This window comes from Athene cunicularia (genome assembly GCF_003259725.1).
Source record: "Athene cunicularia isolate RWA chromosome 1 unlocalized genomic scaffold, athCun1 chr1_part2, whole genome shotgun sequence".
Classification (NCBI taxonomy): Eukaryota; Metazoa; Chordata; class Aves; order Strigiformes; family Strigidae; genus Athene; species Athene cunicularia.
The window spans coordinates 72,232,725-72,258,178 of record NW_020799092.1 but is presented as its reverse complement, the minus strand read 5'-3'; the positions used below and the strand labels follow the sequence as shown (position 1 = coordinate 72,258,178).

Here is a 25,454-nt window from a genome sequence, read left to right as displayed (position 1 = left end):
ATTCTCAGTTTGTAAGGACTGTCTAAGATATGGGTCAGTTCAGGGGAACATATTTGATAGGGCATAGCCTTTTATTGGATGTTAGTGGAAAGACTGAGAATTTGGGCAAAGATATAGCAGTGTTTGTCAGTACCTTGATTTATATTTGCTATTTTCCCTAAACCACTTACAATACAAACTGAAATTAGTACACTGGATGCAGATTTTGCAAGTCTTAGGGAGTGTACTACAAGGATGGATTTTTAGATGGGTTTCCAATAGATAGGTTAGTCTGGACAGATCCAAAAAGTCCATGACTGAACATGTGCTAACCGTGGCTTTAGGCTCATAAATTACTCATGAATTCAACTTGTGCATACCTAATTAATGATACTTAAGTTACAAATTTGACATATACTAGTCTCAAAAATTCAATTCTCCTATTTCTGGAAATTTCAGCCTTATCCCTTCAGGTCTCAAAGGACCTCTCAGGTGGTCTAGTCTGAGATCGTAGAAAATACATGTATAGAGTTTGATGTTTTTCTGTTGTACAACAATATGCAGTGTTTTCTGTGGCTGATAAATGTATCTTGATAAATGTCCTGTGGGTTATACTCAGAGTAAATATTCTGATTGAGTTCTTTACTAAATGAACCATTTCCTATGTGACAATAACCTGAGTTGGCACATATTAGCTGATGTGCCAACTCAGGTTATTGTCACATAGGAAAGGGCTCATTTAGTAAAATCAAAAATAGACAGTCACTCTAATCTGGTGGCTTCTTTTTATATTGATGGATTGAGTTATCAGAATTCTTCCCATTCGTCTTAGATGAATGGTTTTTCAGGAAGAATCCTGGAGCTGCCTATATCTTTCTTTGTTGCCTAGACATAAAAATGATTAACATCAGGAAATATGTCCCCCAATGCTGTTGGCATACACTGAGAGAGCAAGTTGCAGGACATTATTTCAGTTCTTGTAACTTTTCACATATTTATTTGTGTTCATTAAGCTGTCAAATGGTTTTGAAAGGCTCATTTTGTTTTTCAGTAAGGAAAAGTTTCCTACTCTTGCTGAAAATTATGGTAAAGTTTAGATTAAATCTTTGCAAAAGGTTATTAATCTTAGCATTTTCTTTAGAGATACACAACTGTTTCCATGTTACTTTCAGAAAAAAAAAAAAAGATACTTCCATGTTATTTTTTTAATTTGTATTTTTAGGTAAAGCTCTCTTGAGTCAGTGCATAATTTTTAGGTGCATAACTGATCAGTACAGTATTACTGTATACAACATTAATTTACCTATAACTTTTAAAAATTAAGTACTTTATTGTCAAAAAAAAAGTTGATAACATATTCTAAAGTATTTTGGTTGAAATTTTGGTTCCATTGAAGTCAGTGAAGTCAATTTTAGTCAGTAATTGTTTCTTCAACACAGCTTGGCCATTCAAGACCTTAACCTATATATAGTTGGATTGCATTAAATTATATTCTCATATATATAGGGGTATATAGATGTTTCATAAACAGATTACACAAATAGAGAAAATTTTATCCATACCAAATGTTGGTATTTATATATATAGTGTAAAATCTGTGATATTGATTCATTGTATTGCTGTATTTAAAATACTTAAGATAAAGTTTTTAATTTATTTTATTAATATTTTTCCTTTTTAGCTTCCCCATGGGTAGATAAAAGTCGAACTCCAAACAAAATAGATCTGTATGATGTTCGCAGAAGACCATGGTAAGCTTTCTTTAAAGGACTGACATATGTATGTCACTTATTTTCTAGATATGACTGCAAGACAATTTTTTCTGATTATTTATATCTAATAGTCCTTACTTTTAGATACTGCTATTCTCTTTTCAAAAAATCAGTTAATTCTTCTGAACTAACAATTTTCAAGTATTCCTTGTTATGCAATATCTACTATAGTGCATCATACAAGATAACAGTGGGGTTATTTATTTTTTTTTTTTTTTCTATAAGCCTCTCAAGGCATAATATGTATTGATACCTGGACCCATGCTAGCTGGATATATTCTTTCAAAGGATTAAATATATTTCCCTAAACTGCACTGATGTAATAATTCATCTGTCATCAAGATCTCTAGCTTTGAAATAGCATTCATGTTTTTCAGTTATCAACATCTGAATTTTGATCCATATATCCTACTTCCAGATGTTTCTAATGTGGTTTAGATTTTGGTTTACTTAGATGACACTGCAAGAGAGAAAATGGTAGCACATGATTTTCTACTAGCTACAACAGGAGTTCAGTGAGATTTATTTTAGAGATTGCAGAGTGTCTTCCATCACATGCAACAAATGCGTTTTCAAATTTGTGTCATTCATATCCTTTATTTCTTTCAGGTATATCCAAGGAGCTGCATCTCCCAAAGACATGCTTATTTTAGTTGATGCGTAAGTGTTTAATGTCTGGATATTGACATTAGACGAATATCAGCACTAAAATGTATCAAAGAAATCTCTGTATGCTGAAAGATTGAGACAGGATTAAGAAGTACTTACATATGCAAGTATCAAAAATCTTGGTATGAACAAATTAAATACACAGGAAAAAGTAGTTCCAAAAAACCCAAACCAAACCTGAAAGGTTTTTAAACTGGGCACAAGGAAGTGTTTTTTAATCACTTCGGTATTATTCTGCTTTCAGCTTCTTAATTAGTGAAGTAATCAGTTGAAATTTTTTTCATGTGCATGCCAAGATTTGTGCATGCCAAGATTTGTTGTAAAACACATATCTAAAACCAAATTACTAGAAGCGTAACAGTAGATTTAATCATGATTTCATGAGCCAGAAAGATGAGAATGTATGCAGACTTGATATGTTTGACCATACGTACTTATAAAACGCCAGTTTTGGTTATGATAAAACATTGTTTAGCTAGTGTTGAGGGACTGAACCTGATGTGTCAAACAGATTACTTCATGCTGAAAAAATTCTCAGTAGAAGAATTTGCATTTAATGCTTTTACATGTGGTGAAGTGCTTTCATATCAGCAGTGAGTTTTATCAACATTTGTTATTTCTTCACTTCATCTTAGGTTTCGCCTTGAATCAAACATGCTGCGTTTAGAGTATCTGAAAATCTAAAGCTGTAAATCTGTGTGTAGGAGTAGAAAATGTTTAGATAATGCATTGATTGAAGGTGATAAACTATCTCAGATTTCTTGAAATGAAAATGAGGAAATGATGTACCGTTATGACTTCACCTGTGCCACGGGACTGGGGCTTTGAATAACAGTTTTGGACTTAACTTTTTGTTATAGTAATATAATGATTCTAATGATGAGTTGGAGAATTTAGGAGACGTATTGACAAATTTAGTGTGAGAATTGTGAGAGTGCTGGTTAATGCTCTGTATTTTCCTTGTATGTTTTAAGTAACATTTTTTAAATTCAACTTTTCTATTATCTCATGGATTTCTGTTAGGAGCGGGAGTGTCAGTGGATTGACATTGAAGCTGATCCGCACCTCAGTCATTGAGATGTTAGAGACCTTGTCTGACGATGACTTTGTGAATGTAGTTTCAGTGAGTATTCTGTTCTTTCTGCAAAATTTTTAGTGTCAACAAAGCCATAAGAAAATTATTTTTAATGCCAGATATGAGATACTTAAATGTCAAGCTGCTAAGAGACTTAAAATATATTGCAAAATACCACATTTGGCTTACTGGTTTCTTGTAAAGTATAATAAAAGTCCTAGATTTGTTGCTATCTACACGTTTGAGTGAAGGGCAAAAGTCATTTAAACAAACTTCTGTGTAGTCAGATTCTCCTTTCCAATATAATTCTGTTCTGTGTTACACATCTTCTACTTGACTGGTATATGTAAATTTTCTTGAAACAATACACTTCACACTTGACTCCCAGACTTAAAACTTCTGTTTCTATATAATAGAGTGACTATATAGTTCTTTAAAATAGTTAGTTTTGGGGGTTTTTTGAATGGCATTTTCATCTTTCTAATAGTTGCCTGGAATTTAAAGTGCACATTTCTGAATTTCAAGAAAGCTGAAGGCAAAATAAAATAGATTTGAGGAGGGGGAAGTTGGTATGGTGTTACAGAGGCTCTCAAATAAACAAGCAAGCACCAAAAATTAAAAATTCATTGTCAACACAGGTAACTAGCCCTCTGCAAACTACAGGTTCGAATGTCTGTGAGAGGAGAGCAGAGCAACTTCCTAGGGTATAACAACAACCTAAAACACAGAACAAAGCCCCGCTCCCTAGGGTTTAATGACAACCCAAAATGCTTTATCACTTACATGACAAGTGAGGGCTCTCGACCTCAAGGACCTGCTCAGGGCAGCGTCCTGACCCAAGGAACCTTGAGGAGTTTCCTTGGGCAGTGTCCTGACCCAAGGGGAGAGTCCTCGACCGCAGCTGCTGCTCCAGGGGCCGAGCTCCAAATGGCTCCCCCAGGGGACTCCATTGATGCCCAGGCCCAATCTGACCTGAGGTCAACAGCGGCTCCCACTGCCCAAAGGTCCCAACTACCATGAAGCCCCAAGAATAAAGGCAATTAGTAGCTGCTACACTTCATAGAAGTCCTATTTTCGTTGGGCGAGTGCACCTGCCACATATGAGCATCTTTCAGTTTTCAGGCTGATACCTTGGATGTCATGCTCTAGCCTTGGGCAAGGCTTTTTTTTTGTTTTTTATTAAGCTGTTGAACAGTAGAGGTTTGATTCTAAGGATTTAGGATGGGAACATTGACTTACTCTTAATGACAAGAGACAGCCTGTGTGGTAAGTAACTGGAATGATTTTGGAAACAATTTTCAACTTCCACAGATGTGTTGTAGCCAGCCTGTGGGGAGAAAGACCTGAAATATCAGTATCAGAAATCTCTTTGAACACTGCTTATTGCTTCATTGTTTGCTGTCAGTCTCGCTAGACCTTTCTCCAAATAATAGAGAGAAGCTTTTATTCACTATGGCATTTCCTTTGTTAAAGTTTATAACAGTGGATTAGATCATTTTCTTTAGTCTAGATTGCAGTGAAAAAAAAAAAAAAAGAAACTAATGTTTTTATTATTATTATTAAAGGAAATAAGCTTTTCTGTAATGACATTAGAGAGCTGAAATCTTGTTGTTAGGTTCACTGGTTTTAAAAAGTAAAGACTGTAATCCTAAACTGCTGGAAATTGATTACTGTGTTCAGTGGAACTGTGCCAGCTTTTAACACTGGAAAATCTGAACCCCCACTACCTCCTGGTTTACACAGCTTTCCAAACTCTTTCCTTCATTTGTTCCCAGCTGACAAAAAAATAGCGTATCTTAATGCTAAACCTTCCTTAGATTCAGATTATTTATGGATAAAGTTCAGTGTTATTCTAATGAGGCCCCAAGGTTGGGATTTGTGTTGAAAAAAGGACGAGTAATCTTTGAATTTTTTCTACAGTACATTTTCCCAGTGGTTTGTAGCTTACAATATGGAAGTACCTTTCTTCTTTGAATGAACTTTAGAGGCACGCATCAGGTGTTTGCCTACAGAACTGAAGAGGATTTTTGGTCATGCTGCGTTCATCCTCAGAGGAAGGCAGCACTCACAGAAATATACATAATAGAACATGGTATCTCTAAATCATTTATATAGTGCTATTTCTTGTTGTGCACTTATTTGAAAGTCCATATTAGATCCTTTCAGTATTGCAGTTACTTTTGTATAACCTATGTTTTCATGTGTTCAGATGGCTTACATATTGGAATTGTGAGAGACGTTGTGTTTTGACATTTTATTTCTCTGCCAGAAAGGGAATCACTGATAGGAAACAAATCCTTGTACTACTACAAGGCATTCTTTAAGCAAGAGAACTGAACACAGAAGTTTGGTCTTTTCTTTTTTAGGATTTTTCCTTTTTTTTTTTTCAGTTTTTTCAGTTTTTCCACAGTCCAGCCAAAGCCTCACACCGAAGTTAAACACCAGAGGTGACACTGCTTAAGAAGGTGATATGTTATCACACTTAACATCATTTGTTCTTAAGATTATTCACAAAAGCATATACATAGGTCTAATAAAGCATTCATCCACTTTACTCATCCGCAAAGTTGGTATTAGTTTCATGTATGTTGCTTCATTTTTATGTTTGATTTAGATATCTTGGCAGTTGAAGCAAGACAAAATACATTAGAAATATCATTATGCCAATCATTTGGTTAGATCTTTGAAAATTACATACGTGACATTCATTTAGGAGGATTTCTTAGAAGGCCTGAGATGTCATCTTTATTGAAATACTAAATTCTTCATTTTACTGCTTAGTTTTTTCCACTTATTCTTCCTTGTATACCTTTAGTAAAAAACTTAATAATTTTTATATACTGTGTTAAAAGGCAGGGGGTTCATTAATTCTTGTCTAATTTTAAAATAATCTCATTTTACTTTTTTCTAAATGAACTGAAGTTCATCTAGAGATACAGTGATACACAAATGATCACCCATTATGAGTGGTGTTTCCCAGGGCTCAGTATTGGGGTCAGTTCTGTTCTTTATCAATGATCTGAATGAGGGGATTGAGTGCACCCTCAGGATGACACCAAGTTGGGCAGGAGTGTTGATCTGCTTGAGGGAAGGGGACGTTTAGATTGGATAATAGGAAAAAATTATTCACTGATAGGGTTGTCGCCATCCCTGGAGGTATTTAAAAGTCATGTAGCTATGGCAGTTAGGGACATGGTTTAGTGGCAGACTTGGCAGTGCTAGGTTAACTGTTGGACTTGATGATCTTAAAGGTCTTTTCCAACCTAAAGGATTCTATGTTTTTATGACCATTATTCTTCACAGAATATTCCATAACAAAGAAAGCATGTCGAAATCAAGTCCAACTTCAGTGCTTTCTTAATAAAACCAGACCCCAAACATCAATTTAAACATTTCTAGATTAAAGAAATGTAGATTCATTCAATATGTTTCATGTTACTGCTGAAGGACATTTTCTCTTGAAACATCCCGGTATTAGACATCATTGGCTAATTAAAAAGTCCAAAAATCTACATGAAAATTTTCAGTTAATACAATATTAGTGGATGGATAGATGAACACTAGCAATAACTGGAAGTTTTCTACAGTTTTTCTTTCCCCCTGGTTCTTTTGGCCAAGAATGTAACAGTTGGTTTATGGCTTGTTAGCTTTAATATCCACAGAGTGTTTAGTAATGAGGTTTTGAGGTAACTAGAGAGTTGTTTTACTGCTAACCTCTGCCAAGATGTTGTCCCACAAAACCCATATGTATGATGATTCATGCCCACAACTGAGAGACACAGATTTAAGCTCATGCCAATCACTTCTAGAAAGTGACAGGATGATTTAATGAACCATGCCTGGTATATGAAGAAATCCTAGGGAACAAAAAGCTTAAAAGTAGATGTGTTAAAATACATTAGTTCTACTAATTTAATATAGTTCTTGCATTTATTTCCAGTGGGAAAAGGTTGAATGAGCTATTAAGACATGTAAAGATTACCAGGGGTTAATATGTCATGATTTCCTCTGGGATTTTTCTTATCTGAAGTGTTGTGCTTTGTTGCCAGAAGAAAACCTGCTGTTTGAAAGAGCTTAAATGTATGAGTAATACAACTGTTTTCCCACTAATCCGGTTATATGCTTTGATAGCAGTAACTGGTAGATGATAGTGGCAGCAATTCCATCCCAGCACGTTATGATTTAGTGACTTGGTTTTAAATGTTGACACAGAGAGTGTAATTTATTTATGATTGCGGGTAGGCTGCAGTTTGCAGTAATGTATTTCAGCTTCAACTTCAGATTTGTAGAGGTATGGAAAGCACACAAAGGGAAAATCTACCTTAGAGCAACAGATATGTTAAAGGTCAGGAGCTGTAAGGCTGTTTAAAATCACTTAGCCTTTGTAAAAATCCAAACTAGTATTTACTGTTTAGGAACTGGAAATTAAATTTTATGAGTGCACTAGGGATAATAGAATTGGGAAAATTGAAAGCTCATCTCCTGCTCTTATGCAATTATGCACATCAACTAAAATCAGAGGGAAGGAGATTTCTGGATGAATTTATTTCAAAGAAAAAACTATGCACCCAGCCTATGAAATTATTGTTGGGACTAAAACCAGTCTGTGGAAGATACACCCCTTTCCCCCTGATTTTTATAGCAGTTTATCATGTAATTCCCACAACACAGTGGTTGCAAACTTGTTTACTTTACCCCCCTTACGCCCAGGTAGATACAGTCTTTATGCCTTCTTAATTAAAATATTTAAGTATCATAATACATGAAAAAAATAAGTTTTTTTAAAAACTTTTCAATTTATCAAAGGGCTCTTTTCTCTTTCTGCTGCATGTTGTCTCCTGTATTCTGCAGCTCAGATTGCACCCATGTTCTCCTAGATTCAGGGAAACATTCTTTCCTTCTGAGAAATACTTTCTTAAGCTTGTTTAAAAACTTAACAAACGTAGCATGGGTGGAAACCTTAGTCTGAAGTCCCACAGAAGGGAGGAGGATGCTAGATTTTGCAGCCAGATAGTTTTGTCGTGTTTATGCTTTCTCTGTTAGAAGTTTTAGATTTGTATGAGTGTATGAGCGTACTTATGTTCAGTTGACAGAAACTCCCAAAATGTTCTTTAAAAATAAAGTTGTTTTTTGTTATTACTTACATTTAATGTGTTTTTACTGAAACTTAAATTAAATTACATACTCAAACAGACTAAGAAATAGTTTTTTTTCCTGTAGTTTTGAATTTTGATCCAGAAAATTTCTGTGGTGGTTAGTTTTTCTAACTAACATCACTCTTTGAGGAAAAAAATCAAACATGATCATATTAGTGTGAGATACCTGCATTGAAGTAGTTGTAGAAGAAGTGGATCTAGAAAAGGAGATGAAAAGGACTCCTGTATGGAGGGACTTGCCACTTGCTAATGTACTTCTGTCCTTACTTCTCATTCTCCACAATGGAAAATACTAAGGAGAAAATATAAAGATGCTTGCCACCTTTTTCATTATTTGGAAAATTAAAAAAAAAAGAAAAATAAATAAAGGAGAATCAAGTTCCCACTGTAGGTCTGCTTAAGCATCTCTCATTGATTTAATCCTGGAGCATTTCAGGTAATGAATCACAGCAGGTCCAATTAAGTATACAGTCTCCTCAGCATCATACCTGTGTGAGGCAGTAAACAAATATAAATTATTATTCCTTTTTTGGGAAAGTTGTTTGGGTTTTTTTTTCATAGTCAATAGAAAACAATATAAAGGCAAGTTTAGAGCTGAGTGTTGAGCTTTGTGAGTCTCTTGACAACAATCCATCTAATTGTATCATGACCTTGCTGTTATTCTTAAATTGAATGGTTAATATTCAAGAAAAGGGGGAACAATGAGAGCTTCAGAGAAACACATCTTTGTAGGAGTGTTCCTTAATGAAAAATCATCATCATTCCTTAATGGAAGGTCGTTATCTTGCACCTTCCCTATTCAGGGACCAAGACAGTTGTATGTATTTTCATACAGGTATGATTAGTAAGCACTGTAGGTGCCAGGTTAGAAAAAAGTGAAAGAAGTTATGATCAAAATCTAGTATTCAACTTCTGCATTGCTGATAATTGCAGGTAGAGCTAGGCTCTGTATCTATGGGAAATATATCTGGAGGACAAGTTTAGAAAATATATTGAAGATCAATATTCTGCAAGTAACAATGGAGAAAATTTGGGAATTATGAAAATCCAGCAATTGTTTTAATGGATTAATGAGATTAAGAATAGAAGCAAGAAATGCAATAGTAGAAACCACATCATGAAATGTTTTTCTGCCTGAAAGAATTAGTTTCTTTTTTTTCCCCCTCTAAAGAGAAAGTTGAGCAAGGAGTCAATGAAGTATTTCAGGTGAGGCTGGAGTTGAGAGGAGGATTAAGGTAGGGAGGATGTTATATTAGTTGGCATTTTAAAAATGAGATTAATTGACATCAGTGGGACCATGATCCTCAGGAAACCAGATTACACAGTTTATGTCAAGAAAAAGAAAAAGTGAAGGACCACTAGGAGTTAAACTTTTGCAACCTTCTTGCAGTCTTCATCTGACATGATGAACTGGAAATGCTTGAAGCTTGGAACAGCTTCAATGACATGACTAGAGACAAGTTTCCATCTAAATAGTGTCTGGATTGATGGTTCACTTTCTCTCCTGAGAGGCAAATGATGAGCATTTAAACTCAGACTGTATATCTCCTTTGTTATGGCTGAACACTGTTACATAAATGTGGATCTTCTCACTAATTTAACACAAAAAGGATTGGCTCTGATTTTGCAAAACGATATTGTACGTGTCTTTGAGGACTGGAAGTGGTTTATGGTTGTTTGCTTGGTACTTGAAAGCATCTTCTCACAGTCCTGAGTCATCTGAGAAACTGGATTTCAGACATAGCCTCAAACTCACAGAATTTGACCTTTTTTTGGCTATTCTGGATTCATAAATAAATAGGCCAGTAACTGATTTGATCACAGCTGAAAAGTGCTATTGCTGGGGAAAAATCTTGTGTCCATAGACTCTCAAAACTGTCAGATAAAAACACTACAAGAATCACTATTTGAAGCCCAATAAATTTCAATGGCACACGAGTAGTTAATATGCCTCAACAAATTGCAAGGAAAGATTCTTGTTTTCTACACATCAATATTCAATGCTTTCCTAAAAGATTCACTTTAAGCAAAGATCTACTACTAAACGTAATTGTTAAAGTCTATTACAAAAGTAACCAAGGGAATTTTAAGGTCCAGTGATATGTGGGTGATGAGGCAGTATGCAATAGGTCAGATTAGAGTATCTCATTGCCCCTTTGGCCTTAAGAGTACATAAAGGTTCTGGTTGCTTGGCTGTTTGGTTGCTTATTATTTCTTTTTGTTTGGTCCTGCTGACTTAAATGTTTATCCCAAGTAGCTGCTTATCATTCACCTTAGTTACTAATGCACTGGAAGGTACTTCATCATCCTTGTGTGATACGAATACTTTAGCCTTCATCTAAATAGGGAATATTTATCAAGTACTTTTTTCTTTTCTGTGTATACTTAACAGTGTAGCCATCTCTGTCTAGCAACAGATGTGTTCAGTAGTTAGGCTTTCTCTTAACCTTAGTGTACTTATAAATTCCTTGTTATTTTCAGTTTAACAAGCCCTGCAATATTTTCTGTGCAATAAGACACAAGAGTAAATACTTACATAAAACAGACATACAAAATAGTCCATGATAAAGAGGTGAAAATGAAGTGTTACTCTGCTGTTCCAATTATAATACTCCCTATGGTACTTGCTTACATTTTTTTTTTTAATATCTGTGTTAAAATAATATGCCAGTATGTAAAACCAATATAAAACAAAAACCATGGTAATGGTGCTGGGTCAGGTTTTCTCTCTCTGAGAATTACAGCTAACACCAGGATCATCTCCAAAAGCCAAGTTGCCATGTTCAGCGCAGAATTGTGCTCAAACTAGTAAGCCTTTGTAAGACAGCCACATCCCACATGGAAGCTATCACGTTTGTATTCAAAGGCCATCTAGCCATACCTGGTATGTTCCTAGGGAGTTTAGAAAGAAAGCATGTGTTTCAATAATTTTTTTCCTGATTTCTCATTTAAATTGAGCCGTATATAGCTACAAATTAACTTGAGATACCTTTAGAGGATTAAGTTATTTTTATTTTAGAGTTACAAAATAATAGCCAAGCCATCTGAATTTAGGGATTTGTTTATACATATATTATTTTACATGTTAGGGGAAAGCATATTGTACCAGATTCAACAACCCAAGAGAGGTGAGGCTGCTGCAGCTCCACCCCACAGATCCAATCAGTAATTAGGATGAAAATGCATTCCCAGTGGGCACATGCACATGGAGCACATGTACATACCACATAACTTATATTCGTGTGTATGCATACATACCAGGGCAGCCACACAGGTAGCACAGGCAAATGCAGAGCATTTATGTGAACACAGGCAGTGCTGACAGCACTTCTCCCCTCTCTGCTGAGCTGCATGGAAGTGTCTGCTGGGGAGAATATATATATATGTATATACATAAATATATATGTATGTGCATGTGTGTACTGTGTGGATCCCTTCAGAAGCTGGGTTCAGATATGCCACTTAACCAGCAGCTGCCCCTAGATCCCAGTCTGCCCTGTTGCTACCACCTAAACATACAAGTCCCTGAGGCCACAACCCCACTCCAGTTGCTGGTAGAGACCATCTCATGTACACACACAGAGCTGTTGGGGTCTCTCTTGGTCCCAATAGCAACCGCCCACTGTGATCTGTCACCCTTGGAGACACAGCACACACACACACACACGTTTCACCACTAGAGACGCCCTGGATCAGCACCTGGCACTCTTTCCAGATGCTGGTACCACGAACACACGGGTCCCTGTGACCCACACTCCCACTCCAGAGACTGACACTGAAGACACTCCAGTCTCTCCAGCTGCTGCACCATGGACACGTGGGCCCTGCAACACAAGGTCTGACCCCAGTTGCTGCACTCATATACCCCTGCACAGACACACATGCAGAATAGAGGAGTCCCTCAAGAAAAGATGTAGAAATGGAGTTTAATAAGAAGGCAGGACAGACTGTGCTGATGAGATGCAGGACATGGCCAGATAAACATACCAACCAGCAACTGTTTATGCATGACCAAAAGTTTTTTCCCATTTTCTCCTACTTCTTCATTCCCAGAGCACCTAAATCCATCCCTTTCCTCACCCTGGCTCTTCCCTGTACATATTCCATAGTAACTCCTGTGCAATCCTGAAATGCTTTTCCTCTGCATCCCATAATATCTCCCATACATTGAGTCCAAACTCCCTCCCTGAGTCCAAAAAGGGAGTTAATGTAATATAAATTATTGCCTAGGCACTAGTTACTTGTGGGAAATGAGAAACACCTCCAGAAAACAAGTCATCCTGACTGTCTTGAGGACAGCTTATGGCCAGGAGATGTTTGTCTGTCTCCACTGGCTGTAGGGAGAACCTAGCCCAATGTTTTGGGTTGGGGCCCCAATGAAAAGATCGCTGAAATGAGATGAGCTGAATCATACTATCTCGGCTCAGCTGAGAATGCAAGAAGGAGTCAGTGGGAATAAAAAGAACAGACACTTTTGGGTTTTCTACACTTTTTTTCTTCTCATGTGTTAGTGTTTGCTTTAGAATATCAGGTAATTTCTTTACTATTATTAACTGTAACTTTAGTTTGCTGTGGAAGGAAAATGTTCAAAGGAGAGAAGAAAGAAATTGAAAGAGTTGGAAAAGTAATAGGGCAAATCTTAAACCAAGATCTGTTTCATTTTAGATCTGTCACAAAGTGTTAATTCTAGGGAATAGAGTACTTGAGTGCATGAAGAGCTGAAGGGAATGGAAGTTAGAAGCTGAAAATTCTACATTAGGATGTCAAGAGCAGGGATGTTGCTGGAAACTGTACATTTATTACTGTACAGTATAACTGACAATTCCAGATGACTAGAAGAGTCACCTCCATTCCCATTTCACCTCCATTCCCATTTTGAGGGATTGCTTTGGGCATCGATACAGATTTTTATTGTCTTCTCTAATAATTGTCAAATGTCAGGAAGTCAGACTTCTAATAGCACATGGCACAGGCTTCTGTGATTTCCAGAATAAATCCTAGCTCTCTAGTATATTAGTATGAAAATGTGTATATAAAATGAAGTGATAGCTCTACCTCATGGATCTACTGGTTAATAGATATGTTGGTTATTTTCAGTTTCTTAATTATTAGTAAAGCACAAACTTTACTAAAGAGGCTCCTGCCTCATCAGACTTATCATTGATCCTGAGTTTTTATGGCATGTCAGGTACTGGACCAGAAGTGTATTTCTGAGTCAGCTTTCCAACTAGGAGATAATTATTCGGAGTTGTTGTGACAGTATGATTAAAAATTTGTGGTGGGTGAATGGTCTCTTGAACAGTGAACTCATTCCTTACCAGTTCTGAAGAGGCTAGGCTGGCCTGACTTTAATGATTCTTTTGGGGAAAGATGACTCACCATGTTGATGCAAAAAGGAGAAACCTTATGGCTGTCCATAAGATTTGGGACAGGATGGGGCTATTTGTTCTGTGATCTCCCCTTTTTTAATATATTTTCTATAAAAGTCAACTATGTGGTCGGTGAAAATTTTAAGACGGGGCAAGATGTTCGTTTGGTGTAAATCTAAAGGATCTCTTGGGCAAAACATGAATGTATTACTCATGGACTTCTCAAGTCTCAGCCTTTCAAGACTCATGATTTTCCCTCCTGTCTCACGCTTCTCTGCCTTAGCATGTCAGCTGTGTGGTGCCGCAGCCTTCCCCCTGCTCACAAACCCCAGGCACCATGCGCAGCCAGGGACATTGCTCTGCCCTGCGAGGGTGACAGGCACATTGAAGTCAAGCTGTGGGAATATGGAGGTGACATTGTAGCCCCCTGCCATTCCCCAGTTATGTGGCCTGATGCTAAATGTTTGTCTGTCTTGCAATTTGGAGCACTGACTAAACATTCATCTTACTTTTGATGCCCTGAGCAGAGACCTCACATATCCAGTGAATATACAGATAACTGTTTAATACTCAAACCTTTATCGCTGGTGACCAGCGATAGGACACGAGGAAATTGAATGAAGCTTTGTCAAGGGAAGTTCAGGTTGGACATTAGGAAAAGGCTCTTCACTGAGAGGGTGGTTGGTCACTGAAACAGGCTCCCCAGGGAAGTGGACACAGCACCAAGCCTGTCGGAGTTCAAGGATACTCTTAGTCATACAGTTTAGTTATAGGTAGTTCTGCAACAAGTAGGGAGTTGGACTTGATTATCTTTATGGTTTCCTTCCAACTTGAGATATTCTATGATTTTATGATTCATCTTTTTTGGCAAAGGGTGTTTCATGTTCTAAACAACTTTAATTTGACTGAATGAAGATTTCCCCACTCAAGTGACAATAAATAAAGTTTATAAAATAGAAATTCTCTTGTTACAGCTGTCTTCTAGAGTGTATCTGGGTAGCAGTGCCGTACAGCACAGACTACAGAACTGCAGCACCTCAGTAGCGCAATAGTTCAGATCAGGCAGCTTTCCTGGGAGATGCTGAAGTTCACAGTACTGAAATTTTCAGTGGAAGCCAGAAACACGTGATTTTAAGTGAATAATGCATGCTAACTTAGCCACAGCATCATGAAATGACTATAAATGGGTTTGTCTTGCTAAGCTAATTCATCTTTCAGCCTATGCTGATATTCTTTGTTGTAACTCTGAGATTTGCAGCGCAGCATCATACTTTATGGTCTGAACATTAATCCTTTTGTACTCAGTGGGAGCTTTGAATTGATTTATGTGCAGATAATCATGTTGGTTAGAAGAGTTAACAAAGCTAACTGAGAGCAGATTTTGGCCCAGTATTTGGTCTTTTTCCAGACATTTATATTATGCTACAATATATTCAGCAGATATTTTATAACAGTTTTTTTGTTAAATGCTGCTATCTCTGGTCTATATACATTTCACAAATGAAAAAAAATGTGATAAATCTTACATTTCAGGAAATGCCAATAGTTTAAATTGGCATATAATCCTAGTTTTATTTCATTCTGTACTTGCAATACAATCTAAGAAATTCAGGTGGTCTCCTTCCGAGTACTAGAATAAGCATTTTATATTTTTTCTACAGTGTAGGGTTGTGTGGTATCTGCATGCAAGTCATAGGGTAGGAGAAAACACTTAATTCTGTAGCAAGATATGAATGCTGAACTTTGATACCACATATTATTTTTTGGCATGTCAAATTACAAACCTTTATTGCTTGAACTGCAATTTTCCGTGTACTGAGATCTACATGTGAATAAAACTTTGCAAAGTGCTTTCTTACTATTCTCTAAATGGGTTCTGATAAATATTTATAATATCTTCTCACTGCTGAAATATGGATTCTAACAGGCTGTATTCAGGATTCAGTTATTCTTGGGATTAACCCTAAAATCCTATTACCAAGCCTAAAGCAGCAGGAAAAAAAGGAAAACAGCAAAGCTGGGTTTAGCTGCAAGATGAAAGCCTGATGGAATCAGATCTATTTCACTGTTGCTCATTTAATACATATAGATACAACTGGGTCACCAAGCTGATTTAGCCATGAGGTAGAAGAAGCATAGCAACAAACATCAGCAGATTGAAAGTCAGCAGCAGTAATATGTGATTAGGTCTTCAGCAAGCTGACTGTATATTTTCTCAATATTCAGTATTCCTGGAGTGATGTTTCTCATCTATTCAGCTATCGTGATCTTGCTGTTTTAAATGTATGTTTTGTCTCTGTAGCAAGTTTAAGTAGAAGAATTGCTGTTTTGTTCAAGTTTACATGACTTGCTATAAAACTTCGAACATTTCTGAATGTTTAAAAAGACATGATTTACATACAGTTTGAGGCAGGGTCTCATTTAATGTCAGAAGGTTTGAAAGGGTCATTTTTTTAGGAGGTTTATTAGGGTTTTTAGTTTTGGTTGGTTTGTTGTTTTTTGGTTTTGGGTTTTTTTTTCGCAGAAGTGTAATTTCAGGAGATTCTGATTAAACATGCTTTGTTAAATCAGTAGATGTTAGTAAACTAACGGGGATGAGTAAACAATAGGGAAGCAGCAGGTAAGGAAAGTTGGGAAATTCTGAATTTTTACATGGATTTGGTATTAAACAGTATTCAGTAAGAATGTTATCACTTTTACAGATTTTTGAGATGCAGAAAGACATTTAGGTAGCAGGTTAGTTTACAGCTTTCCATTATGAGTGTTGTAAACACCCTTTATAAAACTGTTGGAAATTAAGGTGCTTGTATTGGTAATATGGATCCTTTGTATGGAAGACAAGATTTTTATCCTTCTGGAGCTGGGACCTCCTGTGTTCAACATAGGGAAATTTTTCTTTAAGGAGGAAGTTTGGATTTGAAAATCCCTGCTTCTGCACTCATTTGGCACACAAGGATATTGTATTGTTTTGATTGAAATGAGAAATTTATGCCAGTCACAGAAAGCACCAACAACTTCCACCAGAAGTGTAAAATAACGCATTTCAAGGTAACATTTCTAACACCAGTACAACTTTTCTTGTTTTAGTACCACCTAGTGACTAAAACTTGAAAAAGTTTTTAAATGTTTCATTATTTATTTAGATTTGTTTATGTTGTTGTATTTTCCAGTAATGAGATGATTTATGAAATATTTTATGTTTTTCAAATTGAGTCACAGAGCTAGCACTGCTTTCCTCAGTTTCTTTTCCTGAGGATTTACATAAACTTATTCCTATCCCTCTTGAGAATTGAGTCTTTCCTCAGTGGATTGTTACTTTGTCCTGGTAGCATCTGATAAATGTTGACTGAAGCTTGCTTTCTTGATCATGTCATAAAAACAGTTAAGCACATCCCTAAATATACACATATTTTTAAATAAATACATATATACACATATGTATGAAGACATCAGATACAGCAGAAAAAAAAATTGTTGACTGTCAGGAACAGTAATAAGCACTTCCTGATCAATATAAATTAATAACCCAAGATACTCCTTTTTAATTCTTTATATCATTTCTTCTTGGTGCTGCTGGTTTTGATGCCTGCTTGTTTTTCTAGTGTTACATATAATGTGAATTCTAAGACAGTGTAATGAAGGGGATGCTTTGGGTTTCCTTTCATAAAAGAAGCAGAATCAATTGAAATGTTTTATTTGCATTTAAATAACCTCATACACTTGCTAAAAGAATGATTGACATTGGATTTTGGATTTATATCCTTTATACCTCTCAGGAGATGGAGATATATTTAGATGTGTAGAGAGGGATAGATGGATATACAGAAGAGAATTTGAAGCATTCATCAATTTATACATTGACTGTGAAATCTGAGATTTTTCTTTTCCTGTGCTGTATTCTTCAGAATGAATCACATTAGCTGTGTGTGCATTTTGAAGATTGTAAGTGATAACCTGTTTATGAGAATCCATGCTTTAAGAATTTGTGTGCTATTTGACCTTGTGGTTTAAATGGCACATAGCAAAACAACTAATATTAAGTGAAAGGACAAGTTTGAGTTCTTGGAGTTGGTTGCACAAAGGAAAGGTAAAAAGCATGTTCTGGTGCTGTAGTAGTGGGGAATTGGGATTAAAGCTTCTGGCCGTGTCTTTGCCTCAGATTTACTTGTTTTCTTCCCTGTTGCTTCACTTTTCTCACGAATAAAATGAGAGGAGTTCTGATCTATTTCACAAGAAGTCCGAGACACTCAGTAATGTTTGAATATGTCTGTGATGCCAGTGTGTGGATGTCCCTGTGAGTTATAAGCTATGTGTTACTTGCTAAAGCTTGTCAACTGGGGAGAGATCAGATGATATCTGCAAAAGGCAGCTTTATCAAAAAATATCCCAACAGAAGAGCCAGTTTGTATCTGTTCAGCAGGTAATATATTGAACTGAATGCAGTTTTAGAAAAAAAGCCCAAACTTATACATGTTTTTCTTCTCATCTATTTTCTTTGCTGTTTTTTTCCCAGACTGCTTGATAGCTTTGATCTTTCTACTTAACTGTCTCAAATGGTTTTCAGTCCCTGAATATATCCCCCTGCTGAATACTGACCCTTTCTTTCTTCATTTTGCCGACTTCTTCCATGAGGGGTTCTCTCACTCCGCCTCTTTTGTCTTATACTGTCCTCTTAATGAAAACACCTGTGTGTGTGTAGGGTCTATTGTTATTCATTTTTTGATCTACCATCATATCCACAGAGTACTTAGAGTGGGATCAGTTATATGAAATAAATCAATATCTCTGTCTCACTTCCCTTGAATTCTGTGATAGCCTGATGTTGCAGTAGGAGTTTTAATAATTTAAAGAAAGATTTCCAGGTTGAGACTCTGGAAAAGAGGTGGTTTTTAGCAATGCAGAAGTAACTCTTCTGGAATCAGAAGAGGGTTTCTGATTGAAAACACCTTCTCTTGTCCATCAGTTTAATTCTTGGGACACAATGGATTGCCAAGGTCCATGTGTCTGGAGAAACCCACAGCTCAAAGGAACTACACAGGGGTGAGAAAGGTCTCTAGCCTTTAGATATTTCATTGCAGTTCTGTATAATTTTCCAATGGTCTTGCAACTCTGAACAGGAAGATAAATACAAAGTCCTTGTTAGACTGTCATTTAGTATTTCTGTTTCTGACCTTCTCCAGAATGGCAAGGTTCAAGTAGCATTAAGCTCAAACTCCTTTGTTCAGAGTTTCATGTTAAGTTGAACTGATTAACTTAATCTTTCAAGTTATTGAGTTATTCCAGTGGCCCCCATGGCCAAAGATCAGTCTGTTGGTTTGAGGACAAATAGATGAAGTTCTCTAACAGTCTCAGTGCGCCAGTAACAGGCTTGGGTATTCCTGCCCAAACTTGTCACTAGGAGGACTTCATTTCCCCAGACCTGAGAACCATTCTGGGAGATCCCAAAAGCAGAGACTGCAGAAGAATATAAAGAAATTGGGTAGTGAGAAATAGTTCAGTGAAAATTACATCTAGATCTTATACCTTGTTATATCATTCAAGATAAAGTTAATTGTATTAATGCTTCATAATACTTTAGAATAAAAAGCTACGGTTATCCTGTTTTCCATGATTTCCAATTATTTTGCTGCAAGCCCCTCTTATTTTAGCTTAGATAAGGAATAAGCTTTTTATATAGTTGAAAAAGTAGAAGCTGTCACTGATGGTGACATACTGTATAGGGTGGCTTTAGATTTTGAATGGTTTGCCTTCAAATGTCATCTGTTGTTTTGTAAATGATTCACTGAGCCCATGGCATCATATACAAATTCCATTTATTTTCTTTTTACAACAAAAGCATTTTTTTGACAAACGTTTATCTTTAGTGCAATAATTAAGGGGACTTTACTGCAATAATTAAGGGGAGATGTCAGTCTGATGAATGCCCAACTGACATATTTTGTATAGATACATTGAGAGTGTTTTATTCAATAAAGTATGGATTGTAATTAATTTTACACCTTGGATAGAATTTAATTTTGTAAGAACATGGACTTTCTGAAGCGGCAACTAGTTTTTGAAATCTTGCATGTTCTTCCAGTTAAAATCTAAGTGATTGAGTATATTGTTAACTGGTTTTCAAGAAATCATCCAGACTTAAATAAGCATTATTATGGTACTTAGGTAATGTGATCAGTAATTGTGAAATTCTTACTGCAGGTATTTTGGCTTTCGGTATCTTAATGTGTGAAAAATTATAATGCCACTGTTGCTACTATATTTCAGATGAGTGTAACTGAAATCCGCCTCAGTTTGGCTAATTCAGTTATGAATGGTCCTGGTGTTTCCCACATAGTCAGCTGGTTAAAAAGCAAAATTATTTTAGTGTTAATGACAGTCCAGTTTTAAGGATGATCTGAAAGCTTTTGCACTTGAAATTCTTCAATTACTTCAGTGTCTTACTGGGTTTTAATTAAAAGTAGCCTTGAATTTTGTTCCCCCTTTGAATGTTTCTATCAGTCACATTTCAACCTTTAGACTTGCCTTCACCTCCTAACAGGTAAATGGTTATTTTTGAGGATTGTTGTTCCATCTACTGATTCCTTTATTTAATCTAAACTCTTCTTACCTGCTTTGGTGACTGCTATTAACATTAACATTGACTGATATATTTGAAAACAGGTGGCTCTTTTTTTTTAAAAAATAAATTACAGCATTTGCAGATTTTGGTTGATGTAACTCTCCATTCTATAAATGTGTTATTTCTCTCCTTCATTTTACATCAGCATTTGTCAATCTATAGATGCAGATGTTTGGACCTTGAACCTTTGTTCAGTTTACACCATGTGTAAGTATAGTACAGTACAGTTTACTTGCTAACTGCTTAAACAGTTTGAGCCAGTATTCCTGTCAATTTTTTTAAATGTCATTTTTGTATCCATAACTATCAAATCCATACGCTAGGCACCTGACCTTCATAGAAAAAAATTATCCTGATGTATTTGGAGGACTGCTAGGAAGCAATTTAGCAATGCAGTTTAATGTTAGTGACATTTCAGGGAGAAAATTTCACTTGTCACTAAATTTTCACTGGAACACCTAAATCGCTGTTTGCTATAGGCCAAGAGAAGGTGTGCACTGACTGTAAGATTGAACTTATGGTTACCTTTCTATTAGCAAATTAAATTGCATTTAATGTCACTGATGGAGCAGAGCAGTGTTTTCACTCTACTTTTTCAGATGAAATTGGCTTTTGTAGAGCAGAGCAACCTATGGGATAGTGATTTTCTTATATTTTCCAAGTACAAGATCTGTACATTCATCCCATCTCACAATTAGAAATAATTTTCAGACCTTGTATTTTTAAAATTACGTCAGTAATTTTCCCGTCATGGCTACAAAATTAAGTCAAGGCAAGCTGAAATAATTCCACAGCACAATACTGTTTTCACTCCCACATAGTTAACGTACCTAATAATCATTGGGTGATTTATTGGTTGCTTCTGTAAGAAACTTCCATAAGAAGCACCATGGAGTGTGTCAGTGTTTTGCATCAAAGGGAATTGATTGCAGTTCTGTGATCATCTCGTGTTTTGGCTTAAGCAGTAAAATACGCTGCTTAAGCACAGCAAATAAAAATCATCACATGATATTGAGGAGAAAAGGAAAAATGAATGAGTAGTTTGTTTGAGTCTGGGGAAAGAACTTTTATGAAAAATAATGGCTTTAAAAGCACACAAGGAAATGTTAGGATTCAGCTGGAAGTCCTTATTTTTAAATCACAACAGAGGGTTGGTCCTAACAAAATTTTATTTTATGGGGAATATGGCATACATTAAAGGAATATTCAAGCTGAAAATTTAGTTATATGTAATCCAATTCCATGTGTTCATTTTTTTAATGATGAAGTTTGCATTGTGATACTGGGAAAATTGGAAAATGTTCTTAATCTTCACTATTTTATCCTGTTTTCATATTTTTGACACTGTAAATAATTTAGATACATGACACTGTATTTATAGTAGTGGTATTATGAAAATTAAAGGCCTGATAATTATAATATTATGAAAATAAATAAGCAACCTTTGTCATATTATTATATACAACTGGCTCTTCTGTAGAATACCTGGTCAAATATTACATTGTTTTTTTCAAATTTAGAGCACTTGTGCATGCTTCTGCATGTTTTTGGAATCAGTTGTCCCCTTGCAACATACTGAGATCTGCATATTGATAGAAAGGGGGACAGAAAACTTTGCATAAATTCATTTGAGAACAACTTGCTCCCATAGTATTTAATCACCTGGGGACCAAAGCTGTAAAACTGGGACAGAGTAATAACTATCTTTATTAATTAGACAGTTATATGAAGATTACTATATGGGTATTCTCATAGTGTATTTTGCCTAGCAAGAATCAATGCAATTTTTTAGTGAATACAGTTCTCAAGAAAACAGCAATTATATCATAAAAATATCAGTATCTCACCAAAGGACAATTTTAACTCATGAGGAATGAGCAAAACTAGAAAAATATATACAATAGGAAGATCACAAGGTATTGGATTAGTTGTGAACTACTTACTGCTCAGAATTAAAGTAGTGGGTTTTCTTGTTTAGGTTCTACATACATGCAGGAGTGGCTTGTGGTACAATAAGGATACTAGAAGATGAGGCAGATAAATTAATGCTTTAAAGTGTCAGGTTCATGCAGCACTTTGACAGATCCTTTTTGTAAGAATAAGAAATTACACATTGAAACCTAAGTCAGAAGACAGCATAGGAAACGCTCTCATAATAGTGTCTGGATTTGCTCACTTACAGCCCCAAACCCCACAGTTGCAGCTCTGTGGCTATTTTCGAGAAGGATCTGGAACAAATTAGGCTAAGCCTTCTGCTGAGGATGGTACCTTTCTCTGTCAGTCATCTCTGCCACAGCTGTACTATGTTTGCTGTCATACATTTTCTCCTACTAATTCAATAGCAGAAGTGTCACTGATTAAAGTGGATGTTTGATAAAAATTACTGGTAGTTCATATTTTGGTTGGTTCTAAGAGCAAGGAACATACACCTGTACGCATCTGATTCCAGGACATGGAAGAGTCCGCATACCTCCTGAGCATCCTGTTAACTTGAATTGAATTTTTATGCATTATTAAAAATCGTTGCTATTATCAATACAGTCATCCTTTTGAGTTCTGTTTAAGTATCCTACAATTACAGCGCAAGTTGATGTTTGCTGCTGATAGCAGTTTTCTCTCTCTACTTTGTTCCTGGTACTAAGTGATTTATTTTAGACATGTAAATAGTCTGAGCAGTTATTGAAATCTGTGACGTTATTTACCTTATTTTCTGTATACTACTGTTGAACTAATTAGCAGTATTGAGACTTAGACGACAAGACCCAATTTTTAAGTTATTTTAAGGCTCTGCACCAGGTTGACAGCATAAAATTTCATTTACATTTACTTTCACTGAAGACCCTTAATCAGGAAGAGACATAATCTGTTTTCAGATGATATATAAATTAGGAGGTCTGGATTTTAGCGCCTTTACTGAGATGGAGTTTTACAGTTTTTTGGACATTGTATTTGACAATGAGAAAAGAACATCACACAAGACATCTGGATAGATTAAACATTTTAAAACTGGCCAAGAAATTCGTTTTAATAATATTAGTAAAGAGTGTCTTAAATAAAAATCAGAGTCGTAGTTAAAAGGAGATTTTCATTCAGAGTTGAACACAACTAATGTACTTTCATTCGAGTACAGTTAGAATTGAACATGCTGAAGTTTTTTTTAAGAGAAGTCTTGTATTTGACCTTAGATAGATACAGAGCTAAAAAGTGAGATGTATTTCTGCATCCATCTCTCTACAGGGATGTATATATTTGTACTTACACATGTATGTATGTATATAGAGACAACTTTTAAAGAGATCATAAACTGATTTTTACTTGTACAGACAGCATTTTGCACATAAAAATTTTTTTATGTATGTTTTAATATAACGTCAGAAACTCAATCAAATTTTCAGGGAGTAGTCTCTATGGATATGTGGATGGGAGCACATATGTGTGTTCTCAATACTCAAATTTGTATTATTAACAATATCCTCCTGTTTACAGCTATACTCCCAGGTGCTTCCACTGTGCCAAGAGTGTGTTTTGTTTTCTATAAGGTATATGTATTAATTGATTATGATCTGCAAGTTTCAGTGTAAAGCAGCAGACTAATATATGCAATATGGAAGTCACATGATAATTTAACCAATATTTTTTAGTGATTAAAAAAAGCAACATACATTTTTCTCCATGATTTTTATTTCCCTAAGTCTGCATTTCTCAGTTCGATTTCCTTATATGAGCTGGAAATGAAATTTATGGGAATTTTTCCATTATAGTAAAGGTTTTTTTGGATTGTAACAGTGAAGGAGCAAATATCTTTTCTTTAAATACATTTATTGCCCAATTTTTAAATCTCCAGACACTGCTGGACATTCTTAATGTAGTGGAAATGAAAATCCAAGTGTGACATGCTTTATCTCATGAATCAAAGAAATATTAGCCTTTACTACAACAGTACCTGGGAAAAGAGAACTAACTATCTTTAATACTATTTATATCTTTATTACAGTTCAATAATAATGCTCAGAACGTCAGTTGCTTTAATCATCTTGTCCAAGCTAATGTGAGGAACAAGAAGAAGCTGAAAGAAGCTGTCTATAAAATCTCTGCTAAAGGAATTACGGATTACAAAAAAGGCTTTAGCTATGCTTTTGAACAGCTGCTAAATGTAAGTATGAAAGTCATCTCTGTCTGCTGTAAAGTGAAGAAGGAGAATTTGAATGTTCAGATGGCTACTGCAAGCTCCTCCTTTGTGTAACTAACTGGTAGAAGTGCAAACCTCTACTTAGCAAATATATTTATCCCAACAATATGTGTGGGTTTTTTTTCCTTTGCAGATCCCCCAACAGGTTGCTAAGATTTGGGAATTAATTTGGTTTTCAATGTTCTGTACTGATTTTACTTCATTCGATTAGATGTGATTCTCAGTTATCACATAGTTGTGGTAGTGGTTGATTCGCAGGTAATTTTAAAATGGAAGACTATGTTACAGTATTATTATTTCAATTTTATCACAGTATCTCCTAGTGATGTTTAGTTAACCTACAATTTCATATTTATTACAAGTCATAAATAGTCGACCATGGCTTGAGCAGGACAGAGGGGAGCAAGTTACTTAGTTTATAGTGGAATATTAGGCACCTGAGAGCATTCTAATTCCTTTCTCTTTCTCATGTATAGAAAGAATAATTTCCTCAAAAATTAAATGCATACTTTCCATGTTTTAATTACATTGTACTCTCTAATTTGCACCTAAGAACTAGCTTTCTGAGTAGTAATGTTTCCCATTTACCACAAATGTTGGGGGTTCATTAGTAATTTTTTTAAATA

The 25,454-nt window shown here is 35.7% G+C and overlaps 1 protein-coding gene across 8 annotated transcripts in view; it reads left to right on the top strand.

The window, feature by feature from the left end:
• The window catches only part of CACNA2D1 (calcium voltage-gated channel auxiliary subunit alpha2delta 1), a 407,675-nt gene that overhangs the window by 293,970 nt on the left and 88,251 nt on the right, over positions 1–25,454 (top strand). For all 8 annotated transcript variants that reach the window (XM_026861982.1, XM_026861990.1, XM_026861975.1 and 5 more), the window contains 4 exons: positions 1,661–1,730; positions 2,361–2,411; positions 3,444–3,543; positions 24,634–24,792. In XM_026861982.1, coding sequence (XP_026717783.1) covers positions 1,661–1,730; positions 2,361–2,411; positions 3,444–3,543; positions 24,634–24,792 — 380 coding nt within the window. The remainder of the gene's footprint in view (positions 1–1,660; positions 1,731–2,360; positions 2,412–3,443; positions 3,544–24,633; positions 24,793–25,454) is intronic.